Here is a 12,555-nt window from a genome sequence, read left to right on the forward strand (position 1 = left end):
TCTTGTGTTTGAGGCCACTTAGTATTCTACATAGCAAGAATAAATAGAAAAAGCTTTTGAAAGATGTATTCTATCTCTGACATTTTAATGCATCCGACTGTATACAAGTTCTTGAATAGTGTTGTCATTAAACTCTGAAATTCAGCTATTTGATATACCTACATACAGATTTGGTATGTAGATTTAGGCAGTCAGTTCAGGCTTTGTAATTCTGCTGAGTAAGCAGTATTTAAAAGAACAAGAATTATTTTATTAAACATAGAGGCTGGTGGTAAATAAAACTTTATATGCACACACACATGTATATACACATATACATGTATATATATAAAAACAAATATGTTTGTGTGGGTGTGTATAAAAATAAATAAAACACCTTTTTCAGCCAAGGATTTCCAAAACCACACATCTAGGTGGAGATAGGTTTCTTCTGAACTATGCTCATTTACAGGAAGTTATTTAACCTCAGTTTTACTATTTTATTTTAATAAAATGTATTCATCACATTTGGAATTGAAATCCAGAAATGTTTGACTAGAATAATTCCTTCTAGGTGTTAACGTCATTAATTTTGTCACTTCTTTGTTGACTTAAGGCTGTGTAAAGATTTTGATGAATTGTTGTCCTGGTTTCAGCTGGGATGTAGTTAACTGTCTTCCTAGTAGCTGGTACAGTGCTATGTTTTGAGTTCAGTATGTGAAGAATGTTGATAACACTGATGTTTTCAGTTGTTGCTCAGTAGTGTTTAGACTAGAGTCAAGGATTTTTCAGCTTCTCATGCCCAGCCAGGGCACCTGACCCAAACTGGCCAACAGTGTATTCCATACCATGGGACGTCCCATCTAGTTTAGGAACTGGGAAGTGGGGGGGGGCAGGGATTCGCCGCTCGGGGACTGGCTGGGTGTCGGTCGGCGGGTGGTGAGCAATTGCCCTGCGCATCATTTGTACATTCCAATCCTTTTATTACTACTGTTGTCATTTTATTAGTGTTATCATTATCATTATTAGTCTCTTCTTTTCTGTTCTATTAAATCGTTCTTATCTCAACCCAGGAGTTTTACTTCTTTTCCTGATTTTCTCCCCCATCCCACTGGATGGGGGGGAGTGAGTGAGCGGCTGCGTGGTGCTTAGTTGCTGGCTGCGGTTAAACCACGACAATTGTTTATATATTGCAGAATAAAAAACGTTTTTGTTGATGAAGAAGGAGTATTTCGTAGTATTTGTGAACAGCTTAGGTAAATACATCCTTGCTTTAACTACCCTTTTGATTTACATGTCTTTATTTTTACTTGCTAGCTTGAGCAGATGGAACTTGAAGTTCGAGAGATCCCACCTCAAAGCCGAGGAATGTACAGCAGTCGAATGAGAAGCTACAAACAAGAAATGGGAAAACTTGAAGCTGATTTCGTGAGTTTTTAACATATTACGTAAAGAAGGCAATAATGCAGTTATTAAGGCAACTGAGAGGTTGTTTTTGACTAGTGTGAGAGATGTGTTCTGTGTGTATCTTGATAAATTTATAGACAGATGACAACGAAACGGGGGAAGAGAAGCTTTTCTTTTTGTAGCAGTCTCATACCAATATTCAAGTTCTAGCCTTCTGTCCCTTTGCCCTGGATCTGAATTGTTTCTGGGCCATTAAACATTGTGAGTGTTCATGCTGTAGGAAAAGAGTCAGCTTTTAATCCTAATTCTCAAGGAACGACTGGTAGAACATCAGAATTAATACTCAAGTTGTAACATTAAGTATACCCTGAGTGGAAAATAATGGTTTGTTTAAGAGAGCTTGTAGTGATGTGGGCAGTAACATGAAAAGCAATATAATCTCCAATCCATGGAATTTTTGAATGTAGTTTCTCTCATGTGCGCTTCATTTCTTAGTCTCTGTGATTTCTTTTCCATTGCGCTTAGATTCTTCTTGGCTTTTGTACAAATTGGTTATAAATACTACATTTTTCAAGTAATGGTTGCAAACTAACAAGATTCCCTTGTTTAGGGGCTTCTGCTACAGTTATCGGTCCTTTTTTGTGACTAGGATTTGCACTGAATAGATTTACACAGAGACAAAACTGTTTCCTCTAAAATACTGAAAAAGTTCAAAGGGATTGCAAAGTGTAGGAAAATGCTGTGTTAATTGGCAGCAGCTCAGTTCCTCCAGGGTAGGGAGAAAGAAATAACTAGTGGCAGTATTTTTCATTCACTGGAGAACTGTGAATTTTCTCAGGTTGCTGGCAGCAGTTTATTCCTTCAGGGGCGGGGAGTCAATGTTTATACCTGCAGCCAGGAAATCCAGCTGACTGTCACTCCTCTGTGCTTCTGCCAAGTTGAGGAGTTGCACAAAAATGTGTTAGTTAGAAGATGGTTGCAATTTTGTAAAGTTTGAGGAATGTTAGGATAAAAAGACTAGCATCAAAATTTTGAGACAATCTCACGCTGTTCCCCTATAGGAAGTGTGTATGGCCCTACTGGCTAAACAGTGGCTTCCAAGAGAGAGCAATTTCTGGACCAATGGTGAATGCTGTTTATCTTCTCAGATGTGGGAGAATTCGCTATCAGCATATGTTTGTTGCTGGCATGTTTCTCTATGTGGGCAGATGGGGGAATTGGTACTTCCATATTCCCAGGCAATAGGGAATGGGAGAGTTCAGAACTGGACACTCTTTATGGAACAGGACAAATGAGCATGTGTGGAAGAAATGCATTAGAGCACTAGGAGTTACATGATTGAAAGAACGTAAGTTTGTGCTCAGAGTGAAGGAGCAAAAACAACATGAGAAAGAAGAAGGAACAGATTGTAATAATGGGAAAAAAAACCAACAGCCCAAAACCCAAGGACGGCATTTAGCAGAAGATCAAGCAAAGAAAGTTGAGTGGAGGATAGAGCAAAGTACTGAAAGAAAACAACAGCTATGCTTGGAAAAATCTCAGTTATCTAGAAAATAGTGTTACAACTAAATTCCCTGCATAATTCCAGTTTCTAAGTACTAACATTTTTCTAAGTTTGTATGTGAGGGTTTGAGACTCTTTTTGGATTATTCTCCAGTCAAATAGCAGCTTGTTGGAAACTATCTAACAGAATGATTCAGTTGTGAGTTCAAAGACGGAAGATGAGGAAGGAAGGGAAATGTTATTTTGACTCTATAAGCTGCAGGGCTGCTGAAGGTAGGAAGTTGAAAATATTTGCTGAAATGAAAGTGCTTTTGAGTGTTCTGCCTGAATATTGTCCTGAATGTGTTGTGACCTGTTTGACTGTAAGCAAAGCATATAGAGTTTATGTAAGAGCTTTAGTAGACCTTTAGGGAAAGCAGATCTAAGTACTTTTAAAATGAATTCAGTTTTATAGATGAAGGGAAACACTTAACTGGAAATGATACTGGCAATTTTGGGTTATGATCAGCTTACAGGTTTGCTGGTTAAAGTTCTCGGGTCTTCCAAAAGGAACGCAGATGTGAGCTTGCAAAGTTAAGTGTTGTTCTTTATAAATGGAGTTGGAATCTCAGCTGGATCCCACTGTATTTGGCTTGGCCTTTCTTTCTGTGTGAAGTAGTGTGTGCACTGAGCAGAGGACATTTCTCAATCATCTTGAAGTGTGTGTTTCATTTTAAAGAAATCATGTCTGTGAAATGAATTGCAAAAATTATATACCACAGTATACAGTCGTTTTCATTAAGTTGTATATTTCAAACGTGAAGTGAATGCAGAACTGGCTCAGGTAGTTTTGTTTTATATTCATCATAATGACCATGACCTTTGATCTTGTGGTTATTTGTATGCCTTATAGAATCTTGAAAATTTGCCCTCTCCCAAGCAGTTATGGAAAACAGCAGCACAGCAATATATTTAAAAGTTAGGAGAAGGAAATGTGAGGTATGTGGACTGTCCACTCTTTACTTGCAGGATGGACAACATTAAGGCTTATTTGTGACATGTAATATCTAATTGGTGAGTTTATTTGGTCTTGGACAGTATGTGTAATAATGACAAAACACTGACTATCACTTTAATATTATTCACTACATGCTGTGGCATCTTAATGAATATATAGTGGTTTTTTCTTAGGCAATTTACTATGCCAGAAGTATTTTTCAGAATATACAGCTTTAAGCTTGCTTAAGCTGTACTTTTAAAAGTTACTCCAAACATGGCTTGTTAACTTTGTAATCAAATAGGAACAAATTGCAAATAGGAGATTTATTTCCCCTCATTGCTAATCCTTGTTATCTTGACTCATCCCTGCAGTCAGTTATCAGTGCTCTGCAGTCCAGAGGCGTGTGTGGAGGCAATGACATCTACCCCGTGCACTGTATTGCACCTGGGTAGTTGGTAACCCCCTAATTGCATTAAAACATATCTGAGGAGAAAAAGTCACCTTGCTCCATCTTGGCCCTCCCTCTTGGAGAGGAACAGTGGTAATGAAAAAAAGAATAGCTCAAGTTTGTCATTTAAAGTACTCAGCACAGTGAATACTGCTGGGGAAAATTAACAAAGCAAGCATTGCACCTCAAGTTAGGGCAGCAGTGGTTTCTGATGCTTGCCTCAGTGCTGTGCAGTCTTTCATGGGGAGCAGATGCCTGGGGAGAAGTGTAAGAATAGAGCAAGCATAAAGTGATACTTGTTTGCAAAAAAGCTATGTACACCTCAAAAGGCTAAGTTTCAGGCTTACTTACTGTGCGTGATAAACGTATCAAACCAGAATAAAAACCTTACGCTGTCTTTTTTAACTTGCAGATGTAAATCTTGGTTTTATTATTTTATTTTCAATAGTGTATACCAGTACAGCAGTTTTGTAGTGGGGTTTCGTTCCTGCTGTCACGAAAGCTGTAGTCCCAGCCGTGCGGTGGCTCCGGGGCTCCTGCAGGGACCAGGCTTGCTGGGTTGCAGAGACTGTGGTAATGGCTCCATCTTGCGGCCCGAAGTGGAGTTGCAGACCACGTACTTGGTGCTCTCTGGGTTGATGAAGGTCTTGGGATCGCCTACTAAAGAGTTCCTGCGTTTTAAAGCAATCTTCCTATGAGCAGGTCTTTTCCCTGCACCTACCGATGCACCACTATGTGTTTTAAGCTTGTATTTTTTTTTTGACAATGTCAGGTGTAGAATGTCCATGGTGACTGCCTGCATGAAGTAAGTTCTGAATGCAAAAAAAGATTTATAGTTTATTGTAGTCTTTTAAGTACATGCACTACAGATATTGTTTCTTTTTTCAAATACAGTATTTTTTGTTAATTATTACCTGAAAATAGCCAGTGATCCTTAAACAGTGGGGATATGCAGTGGTAAAAGGCTTTCCAGATTTTATAAACATGCTTTGACCTGAAGGTATCCCAGTTCATGTGAAACTGAAACTACATAAACTTAGCAAATGTGTGGTCATCTGCTAGCATTTGTATTCACCCCGTGGGTTCCATGAACTGGCTCAACGTCAGGGCACCATAAAAAAGAAAAAAAAAAAAAAGGTGGGCATTTTCCTGAAAAGCTTATAGCTGAAGCATGAGACATTCAAATAAATGAGGAAATATAAAAATCCAGTAAGACCATATTACACAGTAATATTCCTATTACAAAAATGAGTACTACACAATCAGTGCTGAAAGTGGGATAGGTGTATTCAACAAGAAAAATAGCCATCAAATAAAGGAAGCGACATAGGAACTGTTCCTATTCTGTCATGGCAGCACAGAGGCAAATTTTACGGGTAGCAATTGTTATCAGTCCAAGAGACAGTACTCTTTCCTTTTAAAGACTCAGGATTAGTACTGATTTTGGTTAGTCTCACCTTCAACTTAAAAGCAAAAAAAAATAGGGGGAGAAGTCCTAGATACATAGACAGATACATTGTACAAAACTTCACTAAACATTTAAACGTTTTTGGCATTTTACAATAGCTTCAGTTCAGTCAATAGTGAAGGTACATATTCACATTTCATACCTCCTACAGGTTCTGTTTAAGATCATTGTTAAAATGGCAACTGCTGTTAAGCTTTAAAAACATTTAAGGAGATAAGCAATAGAATTTCATTTGATAAAGTTAGCTCTTTTGTGTGACTCTGAAGTACCACCTCAGTCCAGAAGCTCACCTGAACAACTGCTACAGCTGTGCCAGTTATATTCTGGCTGCTTTTTGCAAATACTGCTACCCTTTTTTCAGGTTCAGTCACCTACCCAGACAGATACTCATATGGCTATAAGCATAATGAACGACATTTGTCAAATAACAAGTTAGTGGCTTGTATCTTTATGGCCAGAGTCTTCCCTAGCTTTCCAGTTTGAGCTAAAAGTTTAGAGACTCAACTGTTGGTGCTGGATTATTTTGACTTATAAAGAAAAGCATTATTGCTTTATAGTTACAAATTCATAAACCATGTGTGGGACAGATCTGTACATCTTTGTAGTTGTATCCCAATGACGTTATTAAAACCAGGGAACCCACCATGTGCACACATCATGTACGAACGTGCACCCTGCATGGGCAGGCACGCATGCCTGTAGTGAAAACCTGATCTTGTTGACAAATTTGAAACTTTTGAAATCAGATTAGTTTTCATTATGTGAGTAGTACAGCTCTTTTGAACAGGGCTGTGGAGGATTTGTTTTAATGCACACGAGATTGAACTGATTAAGTTTCAGAGGAAAGAATTTGAAATATCTGACCATGTATTTCGGCAGTCTAATTTTGAGAAAGCATTTTGTGAACAGAAGTTCCTTCACTGTGCCATTTTTTAGATACTGTTGCCTTCTTGAGATAAGTAATCAGTCCTCTACACTGTACTCAAACTGCTCTGTACAGAGGTGCTTTTTTTTTTTCCTCTGTTCCTTTTCGAATAACTTTTGATCCGATATTTGTCTGATTGGCTGCTGCTGAACATTAGGCCAACTTCTTTTCTATAGAGGCAAATTCCACATTGTCTTCAGTTTGTTTTTACTTGTGTCCCCACCTTGGCGGGTTTGTGGTGGAAGAAGGTGGAGGCATTTGACATTTTGTAGTGACTTTGTTTATAATACTGCTATTTTAAATGGAGAAAAAGTGATACAGGAAAAAATGTTCCTTTTTTTTTTTTTTTTTTTTTTTTTGTAACATTCAAGGCCTAAACTGAGTTTCTGATGAAAGATTAAGAGGTGGTATAACTTAGATCCCCTGTAGAAAACTTGCCCTAATTTATTTACATCTTAAGAATTTTTTTATAGTTTTGTGTGGGGGTATGGAGAAGGAAGGAAATTTAAGTCACCGTGGAATTTAATAGTGATAATATGCTTTTCCTTAGAGGAAAGTGTGAAAGACGGGAGTTAACATGCTTAATTTGTAATTAACCTAAGGGGTTATGATCGTTTTAACTGAGATTCCTGAGAGGCCAGACCAGTGAAGCACACCTTACCTCCTGGGTTTTATAAATCTGTAAGTATTGCTTACAGAGAATCCTCCCATGTTTGACCACTAAGATGCATCTCATAACACAATGTCTGAAGAGAATATGCTGGGTAAGGGCAACCAAGCAGCAAATTTTTAATGTCAATAGAATTAATTCCTCTCAGCTGACTTCACCTTGATACTCGTAGGAAATTCTGTGTGTCTCTCTCCAGAGATGTTGCTCATCCGTTACCACATAGGGATAAGACTGGTGAGTTTTGTGGCATGCTGTTTGTTGGGTCCTTCAGCAAGTCAGTGACTGTTTCGGTCGAGGTGATGCACATGATTTTAAGAAAAACCAGTTTGTGGAGCACTAGGCTTGGCTGAGTGATTACAAATAAAAGTGCATTCAGGAAGTGATTTGGCGAGTCTGATAATTCTTGTGTCTGGCTGGGGGCTATGAATGAAAGGCATACTGACTCATACAGTGCACTGTAAGCATTCATGCCTCTTTCTTTCCTTTCTCCCTTCACACACAAACTGTTTCTGTATTAAATGAAGCTGAAAAGTGGTCTATGACAGAATGAAATCCTTCTGTAAAATATGTTTTAAGGCATGTAATAGAAATCCAGCATGACATCAGCTCTGCCTTTTTCACTGAACATGCTTTCTCACCTGGCAGTCGTTAGACATGTCTGGATGCCAGCCCTCATCAGCCTTTCCCAGGTAGAGAACTACCATTTCTCTGTTTACCATGTAATTTGTTCTTATGTTAAATCTTCTACTTCTCAAAGTAGTAGAATTAAATCTGTTTGCTGTTCTTCCTAGCAGATAGTGGAAGAAGCAATGTCTGCCCCAAATTACCTCTAGCCAGCTGCTGAGTAAAGTGACTTCATATACAGAAGGCGAATGCTGGTTTTTGGGGGGCAGAAGGAGGAAGGCTTTAATGTTTCCCACTTTCTTGGTCGTTTCTTATTTCAGTCAAGTGATTCTCCCCTACCTGTTATGCAAAAAGAAGCAAGCTGTCACTGTCCTGCTTTTGATAGGAGCAGTAATAAAGGTTCTACAGTTGGAACGTAAGTGTGGGATGCAATGTCGAATAAAACAGAACAGAGTGTATCTCACTCTCCCTTCATTTTATTGCTCATCTGCACTCATATAAGTAGAAGTTTGATTTGGTTTCTATCAAGTGTTAGAAACATAAAGATTTCAAGAAGAAACAGCACAAGCTGAGCAAAAAATCCCGTCATTTTAACATGCTTGCTTTTCAGACTAGAACTGCACTCTCAAGTTCCTTTATGTGTTGTTTTTCTTTTTTTTTTTCCCAGCTAGAGCGAGGCTAACTTGTGTTTGACTGCAAAATAGGGAGAGACATGTGCTACTGATAAAGCAAAAAAATAGGGAGAAAGTACTGTTTTGTCAGTGGGAGGATTAATTATAGCCCTTTTCGGATTTCTTGATTTGTTTGTTCAGGGAATGACACTAGATGGCACTGTTTGTTTGCAAAGCAAGTCCTTTCTTTTTCTCCCCCCCCCCGCCCCTTCTTTCCCCCTCCCGTTTCTTTTTTTTCTTTTTTTGCTTTGGTAGTAACTGAAATTACTGTTTCATGAATAAAATATTTCTGGTGGGATTTGCATTTCTATATTGGCTGAAGATACTGTGTTGAATGTTTTATTAACCAGCCCAGTGCAACTGTCAGCCTATTAAAGAGATCCAATGGACCCTGTTTAGCTAAATAAACTAAATAAATCCAATTCGTCAAATTGTGTTCCTGGCTGTTTATTTTCCATTCTTTTGATGTACAGTTTATTTTAAGTTAAAGCCACATAGTTTTAAAAATTAATGTGAAAATAGAATTTAGTGTTTGAAACATGAGGAGACTAATTGCCATGGTCAAAAATAGCTTTCCTTCATGGTGAAGCTGCTGTCTGGTAAATGGTGAACTTTTTATTGGTGACTGATTAACTGTCCCATGTCAAAAATTAGTTTGGCAAATGTGTGGTTAATGGCTTTTTTTGCCTGCTTGTTGGGTTCCATTGCTTTCATGAAATGAAACTTGAAATATAAGCACTGCTGTTAAAAGTAGCTATTTCTACCCAACTTCAAGAGATTTGTGCTTCATCTTGATATTTTCTCAATCAAAATTCAAGGAGAAATTTTTATATGATCATTACATATTAAACGCTTGTTGAAATTCCGATTGCATCATAGGCAAATATTAGAACATAAAAAAATCTCTTTGCATAACTGAATATATTGTATGTCTGGTTCTCAAACAGCTGTCAGACATTACAAATAATAGCATTCATTATATTCTGCTAGTACAAATAATATTTTAGTTACCTTGTTTTTTTGCTGAAAGCCTTTGCCATAGAATAGCAGGAGACAGGCTATAAATTTATGGTAATGTTATTGGCATAGTAAAAATTCTTCTGTGCCAGTTAAAAATTCCTGTAAATGCAAATATATTCTAGATTTGTTAATAAGCGAAATGAAGAACAGTGATGGATGTATTCTCTCTTTCTTTCTGATGCTTTCCGTAGTGCTGCTTTGGTGATGTTATGTGTTAACTTCTGTGTGTTTTACAAGAAATTGAAGTTGCCAAGTATCATGTTTTGCATAGTTTTATTTTTATGATCTCAGGTTTCCAGAAGTGGAATACTGAAATTTAGTGCAATAGAAGCACAGTTTGGTTAAATTCTGTTTCTGGCTTGTCTCTCAAGAGATCTACTATAATGGATTAAAAAGTCTTTGTGAAGAACTAACATGTTAGTATGAATTTGATAATGTCAGGGATTCTTAAGGAAAATTATTCAATCAGTTCATTCTATCTTTTTTTCTTACAAATTACAGTTGAATTTAACCAAAATAGTAAATTTTTGTTCCTGCCCCTCCCCCAAACTCTAACCCAAGAACAAAGTAGATATTGAGGCAGATGTCTTCAGTGTTGGATAGAGTGCTATTTCATTGTGTAGGCAGACTTCATTTGTCCTGAAAAATATTAAATTTATTCAATATTTACAAGTTGAAAATATTTTAAAATGCTATTTAATAACTAAACCACACAATGTTTTTCTCACTGATAAAAGCTTCCCATTTTGTGCTCTAAGCTGGCTATTTTTAACATACTAGTAGCAAACACAGAGGGAACTTTATGGTTCTTTATAACTGGCTAGCACAGGTAAAAGGAGACGCACTTTTACAGCAGTGGAGATGTCTTGTATCTGGCTTAGGACTTAGTGAGGAAGGAATACAAAGCAAAAAAATGCAGCTGGAAGTGTATTAGAATGATTCCCCCCCCGCCTTGTAATGTTCTTTACTGTGGGAAGCATATGGAAAAAGTGTGAATATCTCTGTTCTTTTGTTTGGTAACTTTTTATTTGTATTCTGCAATCATTTAGTAGTCACTCCCAAGTACAGTCAGCTTCCCTTAAAGCTGCTGTACAAACCACAACAAAAAGTGGTTCTTGGCCACAAAGTCTATTTAAGCTTGCTGTTCTTACTCAGCTGGGGAGGAAATCCCTGCAAAGGCTAGAGGATCTGTAAGTTGTACATTTGACAATTTAATGCTTGTATACATTTATAATAAGTGGATCAAATACAGCACCTCCCTTACTTTTCATTTGCTTTTTATAAACTGCCTTTAGGGTGCCAGTGCTAGAAAAACAAGCCTTTTCCAATATTTAATAAATACTGCAGAGGTTTCACTCCTAAAAGAGCTGATCAATGAAAATTAGAGTAGAAATATAAGGAACAGATAGTAAAAAGGAATATAGCAGGTGGCTTCTGGGATCAGTAGTAGATCAGAGTAATTTTTCCTGCTATAGCAACATTTAACCATTTCTGATGGGCTTAATGAAAAATGGTTTTGCTAGCTAAATATTTGGTGCCTGGTGTATAAAGAGAAAGAAACTGGGGAGTGTGTGTGTAGGCTCTGCATATTTCCCATTGAGTGGCATTTGTGCTTACTTTCTGAATCCCCACAAGTTTCCAACATGTCCTTAGTTTTTGGTTTGGTTTTTTTTTCAGAGAATTTAAGACTAGAATGAATAAGGGTAGTGTTTGCCAATGTACCCTCCTGTTCAGCATAGAAACATGTTAGGTAGGCTTTTGGAAAACACTGAATTGCAATTGCAGACTTTGCACCTGTTCACTGAAAACTCAAAAGTGAATTCTGGCAAGTCAACGGCTTGTATTGTGTTTGGTGGGTCTTGGCTTGGGCTGTAGATAGAAAATGCTCCTGCATTATGAAGACAGCACCTTCCTTTCCACTGATTCATGAGTAGAAGACTGAGCCATTATTAAATCGAACTGTAACCTTTGCAAGGCTGTATCACCAACCAGGAAAAAAGTGGTATTTAATATTTGATTTAAGAGAGAATAATGGCATTAATATCAAAGCAAATTCTCTTGTTTCAAAATTTGAAAAGTAACTTTCCATAATGATGGTTGATATTTTGGGACGTGTAACTGCAAATATTTTGACATGGGGATCCCTATTTGTAGTGTCTAGCACAAAAGGTTTCTCAAACATGAGTATAGGTCTTTGGCACTGTGATAGCAAGTATTAACTAAATAGAAATATGCAAAGAACTGAGTTGTTATGTTGATGTGTTTCTTGTGATTATTTTTGTTTTGTTTGTTTAAGAAATATAGGTTAGTTTCAATATTATGGATTGTTCCACTAGCAGCTGTCTTTGTAACTACAGATTTTCATCTGTTATAATTTTTAGCATCCTTAAAAAAGGACTGAGAAGTATTTATCTAAGATTAATGTGGTTGGGAGTAAAACTAATAATGCTAAGACAGGGTCTTAACTATAGTTCTAGGATTATTTTTTTTATTAAAAAAAATGTTTGATTTGTAATGACTGACTAAGTGACCATGTAATTTCCTCTTCTTTCTGCCCAGTCTTCAGGAGAAATCAGACTCTGCGGTTCAGTTGTGTAAGCTTCCCACAAAGTTAGTTCAGTCAACTAAATCAAGGTTAAAAGTTACAGCAAGGTCAGGATTATGTTAGGGGTTGCTGACCTGAATCGCTTTCCCAGCCTTTTTAAACCCTTAGTGCTCCTTTTGTCTTTTTCCTCACCTTCTGTCATGTTGTCCTCCTGTTAGATCTTTATTTCAGTTGAAGGCACCTAGGCTGCATCTTTCTTCTGACCCATACTTGGAGTCAGTTTCAAATGTGTTATTAAGGTCCCCTTTTTCCATTC

The 12,555-nt window shown here is 37.4% G+C and overlaps 1 protein-coding gene across 4 annotated transcripts in view; it reads left to right on the forward strand.

The window, feature by feature from the left end:
- The window catches only part of VTI1A (vesicle transport through interaction with t-SNAREs 1A), a 276,308-nt gene that overhangs the window by 13,283 nt on the left and 250,470 nt on the right, over positions 1-12,555 (forward strand). For all 4 annotated transcript variants that reach the window (XM_069796984.1, XM_069796982.1, XM_069796986.1 and 1 more), the window contains exon 3: positions 1,297-1,407. In XM_069796984.1, coding sequence (XP_069653085.1) covers positions 1,297-1,407 — 111 coding nt within the window. The remainder of the gene's footprint in view (positions 1-1,296; positions 1,408-12,555) is intronic.

This window comes from Haliaeetus albicilla, chromosome 11, assembly GCF_947461875.1.
Source record: "Haliaeetus albicilla chromosome 11, bHalAlb1.1, whole genome shotgun sequence".
Classification (NCBI taxonomy): Eukaryota; Metazoa; Chordata; class Aves; order Accipitriformes; family Accipitridae; genus Haliaeetus; species Haliaeetus albicilla.